Source organism: Schistocerca americana, chromosome 2 (genome assembly GCF_021461395.2).
Source record: "Schistocerca americana isolate TAMUIC-IGC-003095 chromosome 2, iqSchAmer2.1, whole genome shotgun sequence".
NCBI lineage: Eukaryota > Metazoa > Arthropoda > Insecta > Orthoptera > Acrididae > Schistocerca > Schistocerca americana.
In genome coordinates, this window is record NC_060120.1 from 291633031 (window position 1) to 291656515 (window position 23485).

Consider the following 23485-nt stretch of genomic DNA (forward strand, 5'->3'; position numbering starts at 1 on the left):
TCATACTGAAATAAATATGGGCTAATTACAACAAAGGGGTATATCAGCAATGCAATATTCAGTTTTTATGCTATCAAAAGTCACATTATGGTTACGAGTGAAGATTCAAACTTTCCTGCAGAGCACTGACATCCGGTAAATTTCCAACAGCTGACATAGGAGGTATTAATAATGAAAGATAGGGCCATAAAGGTGCAAAAGAGCAAAGGAAGACAACAGCTAAAAGCCTGCGCATTACATTTCCACTTTGACTGCAAAAAATTAAAGAAAATCACCGTTGGTTGGTTTGTTTGGGGAAGGAGACCAGACAGCGTGGTAATCGGTCTCATCGGATTAGGAAGGATGGGGAAGGAAGTCAGCCGTGCCCTTTCAGAGGAACCATCCCGGCATTTGCCTGGAGTGATTTAGGGAAATCACGGAAAACCTAAATCAGGATGGCCGGACGCGGGATTGAACCGTCGTCCTCCCGAATGCGAGTCCAGTGTCTAACCACTGCGCCACCTCGCTCGGTAAAGAAAAATCACGAATTACAGAATGAACAGTTTACAAAATTGTAAATTTCTCTTCACTAGTAAGCTAAGAAGTAATGTAATAATATCAATGTCTCAAACAGCTGGTTGATGATCGTGGAAACGGATGCTTGGGCAAAAATGAAAGAAATGTGTTAATTAAAAAGCAAAACCATATAATGTGTTTTAAATAGTGTGCATTGTAAGATGCAGATAAAACATGAAATAAAAGATGGTGTAGACACAGTCCACAAAAAACTTTAAAGATAGAGACAAGGGATATTGCAGTATGCCTATGAACTATGAGGACTAATATTGTTGTGGAACAAACAGTCAGTGGTAATCATGCTGCTGGAAGAAGCAGAATGTTAAATTATCTGGTGCAAGTCAATGAGACGATAAGGATAAGTAGTGTTCTAAAAGAAATAAATTTTTTCTCTTACATTTTACATTTATGTCCAACTGGCTTGGAATGTTACATGTCATAAGACGATTGCAGCATCAAGTGCCAAAATTATATGCAAGTGTGTGATGGGAGACTGATACATCAATTAATTAGGTGATTCAATTTGACGGCATATGAGCATGTCTCATCTAATTATACCAAAAACTGAGAGGCAAATAACGTATATCACAAGCTGATACTAGTTGTATAATACTTTGGATGCAATCACCATGGAACGCAAAATGTATAGCTCACACTAGGAAATAAATCAGTAATTACTAACTGGTATCATCAGCAAATTAATTACATGTCTTTTTACATTTATTTACAAATATTTACATCATTCGGCCAACTATGCCCAACATCTCATCACAACACAATAATACACAGAAAAATTATAGAAAATTTTGGCCGACTGTGCTCCAGTAAGTGAAACGAGTTTTGTCGATGACATGAACCATACCAGATTGTTAGGATAAGAAAAGAGGGCAGCTTAGATATCTCTACTGTACACTGTGAAGTTCATGAGCACAGATTTGCCAGTGTCGTGTTTCCAGAATGACTAATGACAACAAACATGTGGTTTCATTACAGGTTCCAGTTGCCAGAAGTGTTCACTATTTCAGAATCAACAATAAATTATACACTTCTCTACACAAATTGGAGAGAAATAAATATGTCTCTGATGCAAACATACTACCTGTTCACTTTAAAGGTCTAAATGGTACATAATGTTGAGTTTCATGACCAAGCAAAGAAAAACAATAAGTGTGTACAAAAAATGTAATGTCACAAAAACAGGGACAGAAAATGTCAATCTCCTAGTATTCAATTTCATTTTTCAAGAGTTGTGAATTAAAGGACGTGACACACTGAAATGTTAAAAGATATCGTTCAGGAATTGCTACATAATTTATTTGCCATCAATGTGCAATTATCCAACCAAAAGACCACTGAAAAACATTTTAAGCCTACTGTCATGACTCTCCCATCTATTTCTCTCAATTGTGACTCATCCTTCATTTTTGCTATTCCCACAAATTTTGTTTCCATTTTTTCCTCTCTTTCTCACAAGGAAGGGATGTTCATTTGCAAAACAAAAGAACTCATTATCTTGCTTGGCTATGTAGAACTTACAAAGTAACTGTCACATTCAGACCCCCATGAAAAGGTAGGGGAGAATGGTGTTTCTGATTGCACATGTATAATACTGTGTTGTGTTTTACGTAATAGACATTACAGTTAAATTCTGTGAAATGTCTTATGATCATATGCCATTTTAAATTATAAATGAATGTGTACTTCTTTCAACATAACTGCAGAAAAGTTGTTGGACACCAGAACTACTTATATTGATGTGAAACTGGAGTACAGCACCAAGTGGAAGAAAATAATGAGTTATCAGATCTTGTGCACAAGAAGTGGAGATAAAAGAATATGGATCAGGAGGATAAGAAGAATGGGGCTGAGGGGTAGGAGAGGTGGTATTAATTACTTTTCTTCAAAGCTTGTATCACCCTCCTTCTTGGGAGGTAGCAGGGGGGAGTGCAGATTTTGTATAGACCAACGTATGTTTTTTTTTCTTTCTTTTTTTAATGTGGGAGAGCTGATTTTTTGTCTTAAGCTACATTACTTTAGTCAAGGACTTCTTTTTAAATATGTGTAATTTCACCCATGACAATTTAAGTGCAACTGATAATATAAATATGTAAACAACACCAAGTATTTCAAACATGTAAAACAAATAATCAGTATTTTATATGAATGCTGAGAAATATTAATACACTTTCCATGAAAATTTCTGAAATTTTTGATAATATGAGGTATACTATACCAGGTAATAAAGTTTCTGTTTATTGACATTGACAAAACTTGTAATCGACAATAAATTACATTTCTTGCTACATGTATGTAAAACTAAACATATGCCTCTTATTGCAAAAATAAAAATCTGTAACACAAAAAAAAAATTCTAAGAAAGATACATTAATGTCCTCATTACAAAATACCTGACACCATAAACAAATTCCCTTACAGAAATACAAATGCAACAGCATTTGGTTAATTTCGATACATCTTCGGTTAGCTGCCATCACTTGCATCATCTTCCTATTTTTTTTTCCATCCACGTTTCTGAATTATAATCTTTCTCTTTCTCTCACTTGCTCCCCCCTCCCAAGGATAACTTAATCACAATAACAGATAGTTGAAAATTCCAGTACACAACTGTTGCATCAGTTTCTGATAGGTGGTTATGGTTTCAGTTACTTGACTAAGTCACATTTGTCTGCATTGTTTATAAAATCTACAAAAAAATCTTCGGCATTCCATCAGTATGTTATAAATTGATTAAAAAGTTAACAAAGTGAAGGTAATAATTCTTGTCTGAACTAATTTTTTTATGGATGAAGTGCATCAATATTGGTGCAAGTATCTCCAAACACACTGCTAATTTCAGAACATGTAAACCAGCCATCCATAAACTGCACCAAGAAATTACCTTAAGTAAGTCACCAGCTCAACTGCTAACATTTTAGCAACCATGGTGGTTGCCTCTAACTTGATTTTCTGCTTCAATTTACAAATGGCTGACATGCTTTTAAAAAAAAAATGAATACATTTTAGAAAGCCACAATTAATCTGATCTTAATGTATTAGCTGAAGAGCTTTTTCTCTGCAGTACAAATATCAAAACAAACTGTGGAATATGATCCATGTTCAAGTAGCATCTCTATAATGATCTGAAACATTGTTAAAGAATCTCCTCTGTATTCCAAACTAAATGTTTACTTTGTATTATTTTCATACTTACAAAATTCTGTAATTGCACTACATCATATACAGATCTTGAAATATAAACAACTGTGCAATAGGAATATTACACTTGAAAATACATCATGATATGCATTCAGTATTACTTTTGAGAGGCATCTAAAATAGAACTTCATGATAGTTGTACTTTGGAATTCAGTGAGGTAACTGCCATTAAAGCAAATATGCCGCGTAATGAGAAGCCTATAACACGATAACCGACGACGAGTAACGGTTTAGGTGTAATGGTTTGTTTCCCTGTTAAACAGAGCAATTTCAGGCCCACATAAAAGTCCTCACAGCAGCCTCGAAGCAGATTGTACAAGTGTCTTCTGCTTATAGAAACTTATGTTTAATATGAAACAGGGAAACGATGCCACCAGTGTGATGTGAGGAAAAACGAAGTCCTCCTCCTGTCACACACACGACTCCGTGACAACTGTAGGCGGCTGGACATCTGCACTCGGTGGGGGTGGGGGGATTCCAGCTTCACAAGATACATCCTGCCTCTGGTCTTCAGCACACTCCTTCTGTGTCACTTCTACTGGCACCTCGTTCTCAGCTGATTTCTGCTCTTCCTTCGGCTGAAGAAAAGGGATGTAAATGAAAGAGCACTGTATTATCTGAGCAAACTGTTACAAAAATTTCAGCTTGAAGACAAAAGATAACTTATCAAAAACCTCTAGTTCAGTAATAATATTACAATTAATATAAATGGTACTCTGCATCATTTAAAACAAGTCTTTATGTTTCATTACATGAACAGAAAACTGTGCCAATAAAAGTAGCACATTGTTGTTGTTGTTCACCTCTCAAATACATTAGTTTTTGCACAACTGCTTCTTTGAACCTCATCTGACCTTTTTGGCAAAAAAAAAAGGTACATATATTATAAACAAATTTCAGTGTTTTAAATGTTCATCATCAAGTAGATTATATTGGTAAAAGTCTCAAAATATAGTGTAGGTCTTTGGTTGTAAAGATGAACAGAAATGTGAATGTAAAGGTTTCCAGTGGTAACAGTTTCTTTCACTGTCAAGTTTACATAACATGCACATACTGTTATACACATAAATAAGCAAAGATGGCAGATGGCAACGTGCGTGTGCACGAGCGAGGGGGGGGGGGGGGGGGGGGGGGATGCCCACGACCAAGGTTAATAATGGAGGCTACTGTTAGAAAAAGGAGACAATAGTATTGCATTTGCAAATGTTGTCATATATGATGGCCTTGGATTGTTTGCTTTGGCGTTTTTATATTTAGAACATTTGACTTTGGGATGAATATGTAGAATATTGATACTTGTCTTATTAACAGAGTATTTTGTTCCTTGCAGGTGGGTCACTACTTCTAACGTGTCGTATTTCGTGTTTTTTAGTGAAAATGTTTTACCTGCCTGCGGTATGTAGAAACAAACACAGTACAATCATTACATTTTGTACACACCCCTATGGTGTAGTGGGTTTCTTGTCTTGCCGCTATGAGGTAATTGCTGGCCAGTCCTGTTAGTGGTGCGAAAGATATGTTCATGCCTATGCATTTAAAGGCAATGACACTTTGATATGAAATATTGATGAGGAATGGGAATGTGTGGGTTATGTTATTCTCTATGTATTTTTTATGCTGCGAGTGTATCACCGTTGTTCAGTGTTTCAATGTGTCTCCTGATGAGCAGCTCTGGTTATTTTCAATGACTGTTTCCATTCCTTGCTCGAGTTTAATTTCAGAGAGCGGTAGCTGGACTGCTCTGTTAACAGTATATTGGAATGCTGCCACTTTGTGGGGTGAGATGAAGCGTCGCAGATGGTAGTATGCGTTGTAGTTGGCAAATAGTGTTGAACCAACCCGTGTAAAGTAATGTTCTGTGAGATATAATGAGTTTTTATGTTTATGCATGAATGCCCTACTGCAGCAATGTTACTTTAAATCACCGACACGTATGGAATGTCGTTCTCACTTGAGTCTTCTATAACAGCAATTATATATCTAAATGACAGAGATACAGTTGTAGACTTCCATACATGACGAAATTGTACAATTACAACAATAGGAGCAAAACATGAAAATGACACATTGACAGTATCAGCTGACTGTGTGTTATAAATGACAGTGATTGTTTCACAGGTGGAAAATGGAAAGACACCAACCAACCTTATGAATACCTTCACTCACTTGGGCAATTCCAAAGTAACAAATCATTCATAAGTATAATTTAGTGTTGGAAGACAGGACGTTCTACTGGGAATGATCATTTGTCAAGGAACGGGATAAGGTCAGCACATTAGTTCTGTAAGTGTGTTCACTGTGTAAAGATCGATGCAATTATCTTATGTATAATAAATTCTTGGTGTGGTAGTAGAGTGTGGTTGTTAATTAAAAAGAAGATTGTTATTCAATAAAGTAGTGATTTGTAAAATTGGGCAAGGCTGACATTGAGGGAGAGGACAACAGAAACTGGGAAAGGTAAATGGCATTTGAGATAATGAAAAAGTTGGATGAATTATACACCAAGGAATCAACAAAACTGTTTGCAGAAACAAGTTGGATAAATTAAATTAGCAGGTGGGAGAGTAACAGGAAAGGAGAAACTAAACTACATGTCAAGAACCCTTCCACAATCTTTGAGCTATATCGGTGACTCTGTCAACATTTTGATAGAAGGAGATCAGACAGTTGAATACCTTAAAAGTGAAATTTGAATGATAGGTTTGAAGGAGAAGGATGAAAGTGAAGGTGTAACATTCAATGCATGTCACACAGGAAAGAAAATCAGTACAAGCTACAACGAAGAGTTGTGTTACAAACAGGGAAAACCAAAGAATTTCAGATGTTCATGGATATGTGGCAGATATCGTCGAGGAGCCCGTGGAGGCAACAGGCAACATATACAATACTATCAGCGTAGATGCAAAAACAACAGCGGGTCACAACGTTGAGATGAGTAGTGTGTTTCAGGAGGTGGTCAGTACCGAGAAGGCCGAGACTATTGACAGAATGGAGCTGGAATGAATATATAAGCAGGAAAGAAAGGAAATACAGGATCAAAATATTTTAGCCTTACAATTCTTTTATTTCAAATGTCGGAGAGTGTTTACGTAAGATAAACCAGTATTGCTTCTTCTATTAGAAAGATGCCCTGTATGCTCACTTAGAGTAGATAGAAAATGTGGTCAAACAAGCTGAAAAGGCACAAACAGTGTTTCCAAAGAAATGACAGCAATTATTTGTAAAATGATTTTAATTAATAAACCTTTAGATTGAGAGTCAGTAACACTGAAATTTTGTTGTTTAATCTTAGGAAAACTATAAGTTAAATAAAGGTCACAATTTTTTTCAGTGGCACAGTGACTATCAGGATGTTGTGTATGGCGGGTGGTGGCAGAATACTGTGTGTGTGTGTGTGTGTATGACCGCCAACCACCTGTAGGCCGGAATGACTGGTCACCAGTAAACAGTGGCCACAGATTGACCACCCAGTGACGGAACATGCTGCTGAACACAATATGCTGGAGTTCAATGGCTGCTTCAATCCTTCCTCCATACCACCAACTTCCCTGAACTACACAGATGGGAGTTATCCTTGCAACACATTCTTCATTTCCATAATCCTGGCCTCATCTCCACTAACTCACACCCTCTACCCAGCAGTCTCCCCTTCCTCTGTTCTGTCACACCCTCCCAATCCACTCCTCCACCTCATCCTCATCTTGTGTCACAGGAACTAACGAGCTCCAGTGCCTGTGAGTCACATTCCTAACTTATGGATTTTGAAGTTGTGCATCTAGTATCTCAGTTAGTTTCCAAAGATAACAATTGTTAATATTTGATTTAAGGTCAAACTAATTCCTCATTTGAGTCCTAAATCAAAAATTAACACTGGTTACCATTAGAATCCAACCAAGACCTCTGAAAATGAACTACTTTAAAACTGAAAATGAACTAGTTTTAAATCTTTGAACCTATAAAAATTTCAAAGCCACACACATATATCTTTGTACCTGAATATGACGTAACACCTGCAAACCTGTTTATAAAATACATAAGAAATATTGTACAATATTACACCAGTGTCACTTTTTTTCATTCAGAATATACAAAACATTCTACCAAAAACTGATGGAACAGGCGATCAACGCAAAACTACGTTACACATATACTACTCTAAAGTACACCTCATTATTGATTATTCCAGCATATTCAAATTCTGATAAATCTGAAGATGCATGCTGTAGATCTCCAGGGCCAGGAAATGATTCCAAGTGGTAATGAAGGCAAATGAAGCCATGAATTCTAGCAGAAGTAAAGGAGAAGATAACAGATCATAAATCGATTGCTGTAAGTAGTAAACATGAAATAGTTCCTCTACTTGGAAAGTAATACTACTTCCTGATTTCTTTTTAAGAATTGTAGCAATCTCACATTGATCACCATTTATTATTATGGCTCAGTGATTTCCATTACTGATGGCCTGCAGTACATTGTTTTGAGGCCATTGTTCATTTTGGAAACAGATATCCATTGCACAAAAATTGAGTGGATTTCATTAATTGCAGCCAGTTTGTGCGGTTATTCTCTAGTGTATTTTGTTATAAAAAAGAAACAACCTGTATTAACCCAGCCTCAAAAATGCAACTCTGTAACAAATCTGTAAATGAATAGCACAAAACCTAACAAATATTAATGGTTCTCGTAACCGTTAAAAAATGCAATTTTTCATATTGTAGTATTTATTGCTAACATAATGTACAGAAAATGTAGCTCTACTATTAAATGTTGCTGTTGTTTTAGAAGCTCCAGCTTGTAGTTTTGTAAATACTGAGATTAATGGTGACAGAAAGCAAAGTATGACACAACAAGAACATACTGCAGACAAGCACAGCATTTCACGCAAGTGGTGACGACACAGTTTATCTGCTTGCAGCCCCTGCACCACATTACACACCCACCACAACTGTTTAATGTTAGTGGTGTTAGTGTAGTGACATACGACCACTTACACCTCTTTCTACGTCTGCCCCATGTTTGTTTTGACCCTCACCCAGTCACTCCTGGGAGAGGCAAGTGGCGCATCCTCATCAGAGTAATGGTCGGCTTCCGTCTCCGTGGCCACTGAACGCTTGTTTGTCGGTTGCGGTTGCAGCGTCGAGTAGTTACGAGCACCACGAGTGAAATTTGGCGCAGCATTTTCTTCCGATTCTGCAACAAATGTTGCAAAACTTTAATTAAACAAAGCAAGTCACAGCTGGTTTGGGATTTGTAAATATGGCACACACTTTTTCTATGTACTGGTGAGGAGAGAAAAAGAAACTGTAAGCTACATTACACATGGCTGTGAAAGTAAATTGTAGGACTTGCATCTGAATTAAGAGCGACTGGTGCCATCAGGAAAACTTTGATACTGCACATCACAGAAACTAAAACTTTTTCCCCTAGACGTGTGAGACTGCAACTGCTTCTTTACTTCTTTTTAATGGCAATGCAGGAGAGATTCACACTGTTTTTCAGAGCTACTCCAATTGCTTCTTATTTGTTACTAAGTAAATGAAAGGCACAGTAGCATGTGGAAAGCACATTCCTAATAGCATAGTTACCCTTCTGTCTTAACGATAGTTCTAGCAAAGACATACGAACTCAAGGACAATAAACAGAAGCACATTTCATAACTAGGCAATTATACTACCAATTAGGAAGAAAGAAGAAAAGAAAATATTAGCACGGCAGAAAACTTCCTCTTTGCTGGCTGTGTGTGTGTGTGTGTGTGTGTGTGTGTGTGTGTGTGTGTGAGTGTGTGTGTGGGGGGGGGGGGGGTGTTTTCTACTTTTAAAGAAGGGCTTTTGGAAAAGCTGAAATATTTTTAAGAACCCTCCCCCTTGTATATTTGGTATGGGTTAACAGAATTTGTAGTGTCTGTAATATTTTGAATGATAATATGGTTGGCTTCATACAATTTTCTACAGGTGATAAGACTGCCAAACTTACGTTAATTTTGCCAGATCCACTGAATTAAAGAATGGATTACATATATGGCACATAAGAAGCAATGTCCAAATAGCTTATGGTTGAGATATTTCATGGTTTCACACCAAAAGGAACTTAACATTTCTCTAAATATCACACATGAATTAAATATTTTGGGTAAATATGTAAAAGAAATGGATTTCATAAATGCAAAATATATGGTATTTTCACTGAGATGGCAATGCAGCCTTTTGTTGTTATAAGCAGAAGATTGTGGTACACTCATAAAGGTTGAGAGCACTATTTTTTGTAATTAGTGGAAGTCAGTCTGATGTGATGGGTTCCTTTAAGCACAACCTTGTTGTATACAGTATATTTTAAGTTTCAATTGGAAAGGAAGTATAACAACAAATGATTATATAGAAATATTGTTTTGAAAGTAAACTAAGAATGATGAGGATGATTGTGGTGATGATAATAATAATAATGATAATAATTAAGAATAATGATACAAAAATTATATTTACATACTTACCTAATATAATTCATAACACAGTTGCTTTGAAAAGAAAACCAGGAATGGTATGACTGTTTTTAGTAGGTTAATCGTCGGTGAATAAAAAGGAAAAAATGATTGATGTTCCAATATTTTTAGTAGAACTGAAAAGAATAATCCTTAGAGTAAGGTTTCATATTTGAATTAGATTATGCTGAAAATAAAAGCACACTTACTCATTTAGATGGGGTGGGCTAAATTAAATTCAGGACTTTTTAGCATGATTACAACTAATTTTTTTCCTAATCTCTACGATAGTTAACTTGCACAAATGCCATTTAAGTATATGATATCCTGTATTAGTTCAGATATTTGTTTTGTATCTTGTAATTTGTTGAGGTACTCCTCAGGCAGCTTGGTGGATGGAGTTTCTCAGCAGACATCACTATGTCATAGCTGGTGCTGCACGGAGCTACCAGTACTGTACAGGGGACCGAGGAGGACCTAAAGTACTCTACTACAAAGGTTGCCAATGAAGACTCAAATTAACAAGGTCAATAACAAATTATATTGAAAACTCCTGAATAGACTTAATTTTCAGTTAGAGCCTAGTATCCACTCGAGACACGTCTTCATACTCGAGACACGTCTTCATACTCAATAACAATTATAAAACTTAAATTTTGACTGAAGCTAATGGGAATGCCTTAAAAATGGCAACAGAAGAGAATTAATTATGATTTTGTACAACCCACACCAAGCATTTGTTGAGCCATTCTTTTAAATGAACTATCATAAGTAATGAAGAGATGTGGCAGAGAGTGGAAAGTGATGTATTACAATAAAACAGAAGAAATTGAGGATCTTGCACAAGATATGAAAAAATGCATCAAAATATTACATAGCTATCTTAGCATAACTAGCTTAAAAACTGAATACAAATGTTAATATAGTAAAATAAAGTCATTGCTAAAATGTTCACAATTTAAAGAGTAAAGGGATCAATTCACCAAATAAACAATACACAAAATTTTTGATAGTCATGTAAACAAGACATAACACTGCTACCTTTCGGATGAATACTCTTTCAGAGCTATAGAGCTGCAGGCCTTGCACACGTGGCCCCCCCTCACCACCACACGCACGCACGCATAACGCACACGCACACGCACACACACACACACACACACACACACACACACACACACACACACTTTACAGCCACAACTGCACTGGACAGTCGTGCTGCACTGCTGCCACAATGTAGCTGTATACGTGTATGTGTAGTGTATAGCTCTGAAGAAGCAACACTCTCAGTCTTATTAATGCACCTATCACTGATTCAGTTCCTCAGATACAGGAATATAACATACACAGATACTGCAATTAACAAAACCAACAGAATGCAGAAAAAACCGCTGGCATCAGATGAGTAAACTAAGGAACTAAACATCATCAAAGTAACTGCTCAGAGTATTGACTACAGCATCGACAACCTTTACCATCACAGGTTTCTGTAAGTGTGTGAGCCACTTTACCTTTGTTGGAGAGGTCTTCCTGAGAGCGGCTAATGGAGTGGTTGAAAGCAGGCATCCGATAGACCCAATGGTCAAGCCCAGAGCCCGACGAGCTGGTGGATGCAGCTGAGCTGGCCGAGTAGGAACCCGTGCTCAGTCCCCGGCGCTGGTAGAACAGGATGTAGGCAGCAGATGTCACTATACTCGTCTCGGAGACGGGCTCCACGCGAGTGTCGTCAAAACAGTACCACTGGGCATCGTATGGGTTCCGGCAGAAAGCTGTCAAAGTAAGGTGGCAGAAAGCTGTCAAAGTAAGGTGACTGCAATCAGGTCTGATGGGAATTCTAGATGAGAATAAGGAAAGAATCTTTTGCAATGACATGGCAATGTACCAGAATGTTGCTGTAATTATTAATTGCTAGACGTTTCACATTAGCAATAGGTCTATTTCAGCATTATTGCCGTCTTCAGGCTATTTCCATATTGCATCACGGTGCTGCGTCATCTTACAATCTTATTGCTCCATAGGGCGTTTCCAACTGCAGTCAAATTTTTAAATATTAATCTCTATTAATTGCTGTCATTTGCAAGTGTAAGCTAGGTCTTTTATTGCTTATATATACCGTTAAGGTTTTGACAGCTACAACTGACAGCTAATCCAGTGATGTACGATGCTTACACACGTTTTTGCTATCTGTGTAAGATTTTCAGCAAACTCTAAAATAATAATTCACGCATTTTATGTACGAGGTGTCTAAAGGCCAATGAACATGAGAAGATGTGAACAGAGATGAATGCAGTACTGAATCAGTAATGTCCTCTGTTCACAAAGCAAAGAAGACAGGGCACAAGACAAAGGAATTGACGTTTGGCTGCTACTGGACATTTACATCACTGGGGCAATTTGAAAATTTGTGTCAGATTGGGATTTGAACCCAGATCTCCTGCTCACTAGGCAGATGCTCTGCCCACTGGCATCTGGGTACAGTGGTGGCGGTGGTGGTGGTGGTGGTTAGTGTTTAACGTCCCGTCGACAACGAGGTCATTAGAGACGGAGCGCAAGCTCGGGTTAGGGAAGGATTGGGAAGGAAATCGGCCGTGCCCTTTCGAAGGAACCATCCCGGCATTTGCCTGAAACGATTTAGGGAAATCACGGAAAACCTAAACCAGGATTGCCGGAGACGGGATTGAACCGTCATCCTCCCGAATGCGAGTCCAGTGTGCTAACCACTGCGCCACCTCGCTCGGTCTGGGTACAGTGGTGATCGCAATTTCATGGACTACCCTAGCATGCCTTCCGTCAGATCCCCATTGTCAACTTCTACACACACTACTGACATAGTGGCCTTGCTCCTTGTCCTCATCACTCATGTTGTTCTGCCAATTCCCGTAAGAGTAATATACAAAGAAGATAGGTTGTGACTCCATCAGGCACCGAGCACCACATGCCAGAGTGAGTATCAGTTCTAGCTAATATGGGAACTTATACAGTAAGATTTTAGAGAATAATTTGGAGGGAAAATTTCAAACTGCATCAGGTAATGCCCATGAATGAGATTCACTGATATTAGGTGTTGGGATTAATCGTGATGGCAACAGTGTGTTACGTGCTGTACATTATGCTGTTAATTTTCTTACGTTAATTCTAAGGCTATTCTGAAACATAAAGGTAAAGTAAACATTCAAGCTTTAAGATTGGAGGGGGCATTTCCATTTTATTGCTTCTGATCAGCATTACAAAACATTTGTACACAAACTGAAACAGTTAAATCATTATTTCATTTTATTTTAACAGACAGGATCTTGCTTATACTACTTCATTTGAATTACACCACCAAACTGTACATTTCCCACACCTCCATTTTTGAAAAGGCAGATGCAGTTGATGAAAATATAGTACAAGGACCCAGAAGCTTAAGAGAAAACAAGAATGCAAATAATCAATCATAAGTATGTCCTGAGTCGACATTCTCCTCATTAATTTGGTCAAGATTGCATGGCTGTAGAAAGAGCTTGCATCACTGCCAGCATAATTTATGTCCCAGAACATTCTGAATGTGTGGTCACTTAATCTTCCTGAAGATTTACTTCCATAAAAATGAAAAACGCAGAATTCACATAAGCTGAACCTCCAAAATAGTTCATGAAAAACAAAATGTAAGGCATATCTAGCATGCGCTGGATGTTTTTCAAGAAAGCACAATCAACTAAATTGTTTTGTTAGCAGGCTATGAACACAACAGTAGATTTTTAAGAACTAAATGTGAAGCTGCAGTAAATGGAGACACATACCCAAGTTGTGCTTCCAAAGGGAACTCATGCAAAGCCAACCTTATTCGAAACGTAAAACATTCAAAATAAAAGAGCCTTACATTGACTTATTCTAAAGTACATAGCTTTCAATTTTTTTCCCCTCTGATTTTTGTGAGAAAGTAAAAGAACTCTGTACTTGCTTACTTTGTGTTGTCTTATTACTATTTATAACAAAAATCCAAAGCAGATAGTGAAACAAAACTACTAAGCAGAAACTGATCATGAACAGGTTTCATACTCTGCTCTATGATACATCAAAAACTGGACTGCAGACAAAAAAATACAACAGATACACGTTAATAGAATTTTGTATGAAATAATACATTCTGAGTGAAAAGTCTTTTTTCACTGAGGAAGTTTCAAAAGGAAAGAGAAATAAGCCTATGTGTAAGTATATTGATAGCAGTATGCTGTATATCAAAGTTGGACAAAGAAGATAGAACAGACAAAGCAAATTGAGGCAAAAATGAATTCCACTTTCAGGGAACTATTAAACATTATACACAATAGAGTACAAAAAGTTAGTTTTTTCATAAACAATAAATACAGAATGGAGGTTATTAAAAAAAACACTTTTTTCCATTGTACTTCTGACAGGTTTGATGCAGCCCAACAAGAATTCCTCTCTCATGGCGACAACTTCATTTCGGAGCAGTCCTCGCGCCAAATGCTCTTCAATTATTTGTTGTACGGGATGAGAAGGAAAGATATCTGTCTTCCTCTACAGCTTTCTCAAGTACCATTTAAGTTATTCCTTGAAGTTTTAACACATGTTCTATCATACTGCCTGTTCTTTTTGTCAATGTCTTCTAGGTGTCCCTCTCCTCACATTGATTCTGTGAAGAACCTTTTTATTTCGTGTCGTATCAGCCCACCTAATTTTCTCCATCCTTCTATAACACCATACCTCAAATCATTTTTGCACAGTCCATGAGTCACATCCATACAATACTCTTCTCAGAAATTATTTTCCTCACTTTAAGGCTGGTATTTTGTACAGGTAGACTTCTTTTGGCCACAACTGCCCTCTCTGCATGTGCTAGCCTGTTTTCTATAACCCCCTTGCTCCAACAGTCATGTATTATTTGGCTTCCAAAGCAGGAGAAATCTTTCACTCCACCTACTTTGTGGCCCCCTCTTTTTATACAAGTTCATCAGTAATATCACTTCTGCTACCCCTCATAACTTACATACTTGTTGGTTTACACTGTTTTTAGTGTAAGCTCATCGGACTGCTCAATCCATTCAACAGGTCCTGCAATTCTTCCTAACTTTCATGGAGATAGAAATGTCACCAGTGAATCTAATCACTGATAGCCTTTCACCTTAAATTTTAATCCCACTACTGAGCCTTTCTTTTATGTCCACCTTTGCTTCTTCAATGTACAGATTGAAGAGTAGGGGCAAAGATTACTTCCCTGTCTTATACTCTTTCTGACCCTATCATTCCAATTTCGGGTTGTATTTTCGGGTCTTGCACATCATCATCATCATCATCATCATCATCATCATCATCATCATCATCATCATCGACAGTTTCCAGCCTCTGACTGGGTATGTATGGAATATAGGCCTCTCCATCGTCTTCTGTCTTGCCACCATCTCTCCTTCTTCACCTTGGTCCAGTCTCCTCCTTTCTTCTGGACACATTCCTCTACTCCTTTCAGCCATCTGTCTCTCGGTCTTCCTCTTGGTCTCTTTCCCTCCAGTTTCATCTCGTGTATCCTCCTGGGTATCCTTTTCTCCTCCATTCTCTTAACGTGTCCATACCATCTCAGCCTTGATGTCTGTATCTCCTCCTGTAATGGTTCCACCTTCATTAACACTCTGATCCTCTCATTTATTAACCTGTATATCTTTGTCACTCCAACACTGTTTCTCAAGAATTTCTATCTCGCTAGCTTTTACTTTGCTTTTCTCTCTTCCTTTCATAACCCAAGTTTCTGATGCATACGTCAGGATCGGGACATAGTATGACTGTCTGGTATGTAACCTTTTTACTGATTTGGAGTACATACCTGCTCCCTATCAGGCTTCTGACACTCTCCTGAAATGATTCTGATTTTCTCCCCTGCTCGTTTATTTCTCTGTTTTTTTTTTTTTTTTTTTTCGATCTTCCTGTATCAGGCTTCCTAGGAACTTTAAACCCTCCACTCTCAATCGTTCCCCACCAACTGTTATTCCCATTGTTCCTCTCTCCTTCTTTCTTGTTGTGATAATCATCTCACTCTTTCTTACACTAAATTTCATCCCATATTCTTGTACTGTTCATTCCCATACATCCAACTGCTCTTGTACTTCCCCCTCCTCATTCCCCAGATCATCTGCAAACACCATAGCTTTCAGCTTCCTTTCACCAATTACTTGTACTACTGCATTCATTATACTATCCATCACTACAATGAAGAGTAATGGTTAAAGTGCACTTCCCTGCCTCAAGCCATTCGTCTGTTCAATCCAAGCTCTCATCTCTCTCCTCCCACTTTTACACAGCTCACACTTCCATGGTACATTTCCCTTATCCTCCCAATAATCTGTTTTGTTACTCCTCTCTTCTCCAGGGCTTTCCTCACTTTGCTTCTACATACACTTTTTCAATGTCCCGGAAGGTCATTAGTAGATCTATTCCATATTCATAGTGCTGTTCCTGCAGTTGTCTCACAGCAAAAATTAGATCCACCATGGACCTTCCTGTTCTAAAGCCATGTTGGTCTTCTCTCATTCTTCCTTCTAATTTTGCCCAAATTCATGCTTCAAAAATTTTCTCAAAATCTTTGCACAATAACTCATCAATGTTATCCCCCAATAGTTCTTGCACTATTTTCTATTTCCCTTCTTGAAGATCGGGACAATTATTCTCTTCTTCCAGTCCTCTGGGATCATCTTCTGTCTCCACACAATTTTCATTACTCGATACAGCCATTGTATCCCCACCTCTCCTGGTGCTCTCGCCATCTCTACACTTAGCTCATCCAGACCTGGTAACTTCCCTCCCTTCATCTTGCCCAATGCCTCTTCTACTTCTCCCCATGTAAGGTCTTTTTCTATTTGCTGTTCCTCCTCTTTTTTCTCGTCGGTTTGTTCCTCCTCATCCAGGTCTCCATTTGGGTTCAGGAGTTCTTCAAAATACTCCTTCCACATATTCTTGAGCTCCTCCTCATTCTCTACATCATGTCCACTTTGTTCACCATTTGAGCATAATATGTGGTACCGTTCTTCCTCTTACTTTTAATCATCACATATAACACCTTCACTATCCTCCTCCATCATTCTGGTCCACTGTTCCATCCACTTTCTTCCTTCCTCCACCACCATTCTTTTTGCTTCTTTCTTGCTTGCCTGATACTCTTCTCTTGTCTCTACTGTTCTCTTCTGGAACCATACCCTAAAGGCTCTATTCTTCTTCTGTACTATAGTCTTTGTTTTATCATTCCACCAGAGAGTTTCTTTCCATCTCTTTTTGTTGCTTGTCCTCCCACATATTGCTTCCACCGCACTTACTAATGTTCCCTCGAATCTAGCCCATTCCTCTTCTACCATTTTTGGTTAATCCTTTGGGATGCTTTCCTTTACTGCACGTAGGTACTGCAGCCTGCTTTCTTCTTCCTTCAACTTCCATACCCTTATACGTCTTTCCTGGTTTTCTGTCCCTTTATTATCCTTAGTCCCTCTCAGGTTCATTACCAGCAAACGGTGGTTACTACCCAATGCCTCTGATGGTATTACCTTAATGTCAATGATGTTCCTATTCATCGCACTATCGGACAGGAAGTAGTCAACTATCAACTTTCTCTTTAAGTCTTGACTGTATCAAGTAATCTTGTGGCTCTCTCTTTTCCTGAACCAAGAGTTCCCAACCAGCAAGCCATTCCTTTGACAGAACTCCAATAGTCTTCCACTTTCCTCATTTCAGCAGCCCCAACCCTCTGGTCCAAGCACACTTTCGCAGCCTTGTCTTTCTCTTCCAACATGTGTGTTTAAATCTCCCATTACTGTCATATTCTTCCTTCCCATCTGCTTCTGTATTTCTTCTTCAAACTCTTGCTTCTCCTCAGAAGTGCAACCCACCTGCTGCGCAATACACCTGTGTTACCTCTATTGTCGTCCCCTCAAGTGATGTTTTGGTCTTCATCATCCTATCACTTATTCTCTTCACTTCGTCTTTTAATCGATCTCTTACTACTATTCTGATTCCATTTCTCCTTCCCTCCTCATTTCCACTCCAGTACAGTCAGTAGCCTTTCCTCAGTCTCTCCTTCCTTCTCCTTTCCATCTTGTTTCAGCTAACCCCAATAGGTCTTGTACATATTGTACATTATTTACCTTTCGCTACAGGTTACATCTATTTTCTTCATAATTTTGAGCATCTTTAATCATTTTACACTTTCGAATGCTTTTTCTAGATCAACAAATCCTCTGAATGAATATTTGTTTTTCTTACGATTTTAGAAAATCTGGCGGATTTTATTTATGACTACCACCTTATTCCACCTATACACACTCTCTCATGTGATAAACAGGGAAATTCCTCTTACACTCTAAATGGTGATGCATTTTCTTTTAATTTCACTGAAGGTTGTTCTGACTTTTCTATATGCTGGACTTGTTCTTCTGACAACCACTTCTGGTTCAATATTTGACAAAACTAATAATTTTGATGGAAAAATAAAAAATGAGAACCAATGCAAAATATATTTGTTCAGAAACCAGAGAGAGGCAATTGTTTGGAGTGGGTAACAGTATAGAGGGAGTAATAATTATGGGATTTCAGGCAGACTGAGACTGAGTGAGACTGCAGGTCAAAGCTCAAATGAGTATATTTTGATAGCTCCAACATAGTATCGAAAGATGCCATCTCCTGCTGTGGAAAAGAATATATTTTCCAACAAAGTACTTTATGGTGATAAGATTTAATATAACCAGTCTGCCTGAGCTCTTTGACCTATTAGATGGGGGCACAGAACAGTGTGGGACATATTAGAGAGGTCGTGGATTGGAAAGTCTGGCACACGCGCACACACACTGTTATGAAAATCACTCTCTACCCCCTCATTCGGATGGAGTCCATCCCTTCTGCTACCACCTGATCAAAAGAGGTAGCACGTCACTTCCATTAGTGAAGAGCTCCATTAGGGAAAGTTGAAAAAAATGTGACAAAAATTCTACATTTAGTAAGCGATACAGGCTGTGAAATATATGTAAGATAGGGTATAATGAGCAACACATTACCTACTACCACATATTGGTAATAGTCCACTGCCAGGTATGAAGAACTGAGACTCTTTAATGCCTCTATCAACAATTCAGAGAAATAACTTGGTGCGCTAGGCAGCACTGGTACATAAATTGCTGATCATCTTAGAGGCGACAAATCGTGGTAATTACGAAGATCATTTACATGCGACACACATTGAGTGTGTGACTGTCATGGTGTCAGATGTCGATTAGTTATTGCTTTCGTTTACAGTGTTGATAACAGAGCTTCTTGTAACAGTGAACCTTCCCAAAAGTGGAGCCAGTGCAGTGTCGACTCGCATTACTCTTATCTGGTGGGAGTTGATTCCAAGATTGCGTACTATGGAAAGGGGTTTAGACTTTATTTATTCCCAAATCATGATCTTAGGAACTGCATGGATTGTCATGGGGAGACATGTCTGAAAATTGGCAAAAAGTTTTTTTTTCAAGATTCTCACAGTTTTCTTGAGAGATACTGCTAAAGTGTGTCCCAGGTACAGCAAAAAAGGATTACTTCTCGCTGAGTAGCCAAGATGCAGAATTGTCGATGAAGATCTGGATGATGATTAAGGTAAGGCAAATCACTGTCATCATCTGTCATCACTGTTGTCAACAGTGTAAACAAAACTGATATCTGGCACCATGACAGTCGCATGTTAGATATACATCACTTGCAAGAGATCTTGGAAATTACACAAGTCACAATTACCTAAAATGTAAAAACATGTCTACAGAGTGGTTTGTGAAATACGCCAGTTCCTCCCGGAAAATAGTATGTCTAAGTTCTTCAATGTCGGTGGAAAAACAGGAAATTATAATTCCAGTAGTTTATTAGTAGGTACAAACTTCATTTGATACTGTTAGCACATTAATCAGTAACTATTTTTATGTGACACAGCCGTCCAAATATTCAAATGTATCAAGAGGAGGCCGTACCTGTATAATGGCCACCCTGGGGATCCTGGCCATGGTGGTTGCACACTGCGTACAGATCGTACACATTGTCATCCGGTCGGTTGGGAGTGCGACGAGGCCGTTTCCATGGAGACCAGCCGAGACCGCCGAGGACACCACCACCCGGTGAACACAGGTTTTGAGGAGGAGGGCCGTTTGGTCGGTCAGCCAGGTGAGGATTCATATCGAACCCATATAGAGGGAAATCGACCAGCGTTGTCAGTTTTGTTGTAGACCTCTGCTTGGATTGCTGTAATACATCAACTGCATAAAACTAATGTTCACTATCTAGTACAATGGCAACTTTGTATGTGCTCCAAAACACACTCCACTGTTACGAGATGATATGCTCACGTCTGTACTACACAATCGACCATGTGGTGTGTTGCGGAGGATTGACAGTGTTCCAGCTTTATCCCCCTCCCCCACGTATACCATTTGCAAATCGTGCACAAGGAGAAAAAAAGCCTGAACACTTCTGTGTAGGTCCTAACGTTTCTCTACTTTTAGCATTGCGTTTGGTACAAGTAATGTATGTTCAAGAAAGTTTTACATTTTTTAAATCCTTTTGGAACGTGAGTTTTCACAATTTTGTGTGTAAGGCTATCCTTGTATTTCATGTACTGTCTGCAGTTGTTTAAGCATTACTGTGACAATCTTGAACTGGCTGAACAAATCTGTGACAGATTGAGCAGAAATTCTTTGAATTTTCTCTCTTTCTCATTAATCTAATTTGTTAAAGGTCTCAAGCTGACAAAGGATGCTCCAGAATTGGTCAAATGACAATCGTATGAAGGACCTCTTTCTTGTGTGAAATAAATTTCCCTGGAAATTCTACATAAATCCTAATTTAGCACCTCCCGTTCCAAAAGCTAGACTTATGTTGCTGTTCAAGTTTAAATCACTGTGGATTGAAAATCCTTGATATTTGAAGGTTGTGAGTAATTCAAAGAATGATCACTATCATATGGTCAAACAATATCTAATCTTTTCATCTATTTACTTGTATTAAATTATATTTACTCAAGTTTTGAGTAGCTGCCAAACTTTACACCATGCACTGATCCTCTTGGTCATGCCTCTAGTGGCTCCAAAGATAAACAGCACGGCCCTGGGGTCAACTGAACCTACTGATGCCAGATGTTGGCTTTGTTCTGTGGTGTAATTACACTGTTGCATGAGACACCTTACATGTGCTACATGCAAAAGCATTAAGAGGACAGAAAACAGACAATATTTTTGTGGCTTCTACATTATTTTTTGGTACTTAGGTGGTTGTGAGACACCAATCTTGCGAGCTTTGTCACCCTGTTGTGGGTGCCAGCTCTTCCTCATGATGGGCAGAGGAACATAAATGTACGATTGGATTTTACCCGAATTTTGGCTCTCAAGTTACTGCCTGGTGACCAGTAGCACACCAACGTAAAATAGTTTCCTTTGAAGGTGACCACAAGTTTATAATTTCCTTGCAGGCTTGTTAGCTGTCTTTTAATTAAAAGTTGGAGTTGTTTTGTACAAATGAGCTAGATGACAACACATATGTTTAAATTGTTCTTGTTTATTTACTTATGACAGTTTATTATTGGCATGAATTATTTCAGTTATTATAGAAGCAGCCAATTTACAAAGCCAACTCAAGGTCTCAAACACAATTTGCGGAATGTTCAAACTGTTCATGTGTCTCAACATACTTCCCAATACAATTTTACTGTTGCATATATTGTCACTGGTGGAAAAGTCTGAACCGAGACGAACCAGCTGAATGGTCAAAGTTCGTACAGTTCCTCAACATGCTAATCTTCTAAATTGCAATGTACACTCAAAATAATTAAAGTCAAGAAACTGGAACAGCACAGCTAAATGCTAGTCAAAACTAATCAGAAACTCTACACCTAGCATCAAGGCTACAGAGCTTCTCCTTTTGTCCTTAAACCTGATGTCTTGCCCCTGGAGTCTCAGACTCCAGTGCAGGAGACAAAGCTGCTGCTAAACGAGACACCTTGACTCGTTTGAGTCCCTAATCAAAGTCCTTCACACCAAGCATCAATCCCCAGCTAAACTACATCATGTCCTTACTACATCCTTTACTTTGTCTGCTTGTGGCTGCTGCCTTCGTAGCCTCCCCCACGTGTCACTTCGTGGTAGAGCTGTGCAACAAGTTATAAACTTGTACAACTTTGAGCCAGTTGCCACTATTAATATATATCATTAAACAAAAACTATATCATGAATGATACTAGACATTATATGTTTACTGTGTGTAACATCTCATGAACAACTCACATTATCATGAATTATTTCACCAACATGTATTAATTTTGTCATTAGACCAAACACTAAGTGTTCTGAACATTAATGAAAAACACTGCCATTTATGTTGCAATTTAACAAGACAGTTAGTTGAAAAAAGGACAGTCAGTCAATGCTGTATGCGCCAACATTATTCAAAACTGCATGTGTAGTCTGTTGTGAGTAGAGGTGAAAATAACACAATAGTTTTTTGTGAAGTGTCATGAGACAAACCATCTCACTGGTACCTGTTCTTTCTTCAGCCTTTAACAAATGCCGGCAGTTTTGGTCATAAACAATGAAACAGGTGACCAATAGATGGTGCCAACTAAAAACCCTGGTGCGGTTAAAAGTGTGCAACTAGCTCTGGCATACTGTCTCCATTGTAGATCCTTGTGAGACACCCAACTTGCTAGTGCCTGTGCAACCTTCAAAGTTTATGGCTGATTGGTTGGCAAACAGCAACCTCAAGTGTCCCATGATCTAAGGTGGCAGAAATCAAGCGAGGAACAACACAAACAGCACAGTCCAATCAAGGGGCAGGGAAAATGACCAGAGAGATAAAAAGAATGTCGGGGCAACAGGAAGAGTACAGACCAGGGGAGGGGGGGGGGGGGGGGGGGGTGACAGCAGGGGTACCCCAGAGACCCAATGCTCATTTGCTCATTGGTGCACCAGTACCGCGACCAACCCTTTCCGATCCCCATCATACCATGATCATGGCACAATGGGGACAACACCAGAGGAAGACGACACAATAAGGGGGGAAACAAAACACACAAAAGACCAGTCAGAACTTAGAGAAAAGAGAGGAGAGCCGGGCGGGTGTGGAGGCAAGGCCAAGGCCACCATAACCAATGCTGACACTAACCAAATGACTATAATTCCAGAGGTAAATTCAGGTACTTAAACATGGGAAGAGACGTAACATTAGCAAAGAAAACTGGGGACAGATGTA

The 23485-nt window shown here is 38.6% G+C and overlaps 1 protein-coding gene across 2 annotated transcripts in view; it reads right to left on the minus strand.

Annotated features, from left to right (window-relative positions):
* Positions 1 to 473: 473 nt before the first annotated feature.
* LOC124595567 (ubiquitin carboxyl-terminal hydrolase 31) overlaps positions 474 to 23485 on the minus strand; it is a 368886-nt gene continuing 345874 nt past the window's right edge. Inside the window, exons 9-12 of one of the 2 annotated variants that reach the window (XM_047134354.1) lie at positions 20221 to 20488; positions 11758 to 12015; positions 8804 to 8961; positions 474 to 4349 (exon numbers count right to left, since the gene is read on the minus strand). In XM_047134354.1, coding sequence (XP_046990310.1) covers positions 4182 to 4349; positions 8804 to 8961; positions 11758 to 12015; positions 20221 to 20488 — 852 coding nt within the window. In that variant the 3' untranslated portion in view covers positions 474 to 4181. Of the gene's footprint in view, positions 4350 to 8762; positions 8962 to 11757; positions 12016 to 20220; positions 20489 to 23485 lie in introns of both variants that reach the window. The other variant, XM_047134355.1, reaches the window with a different exon arrangement.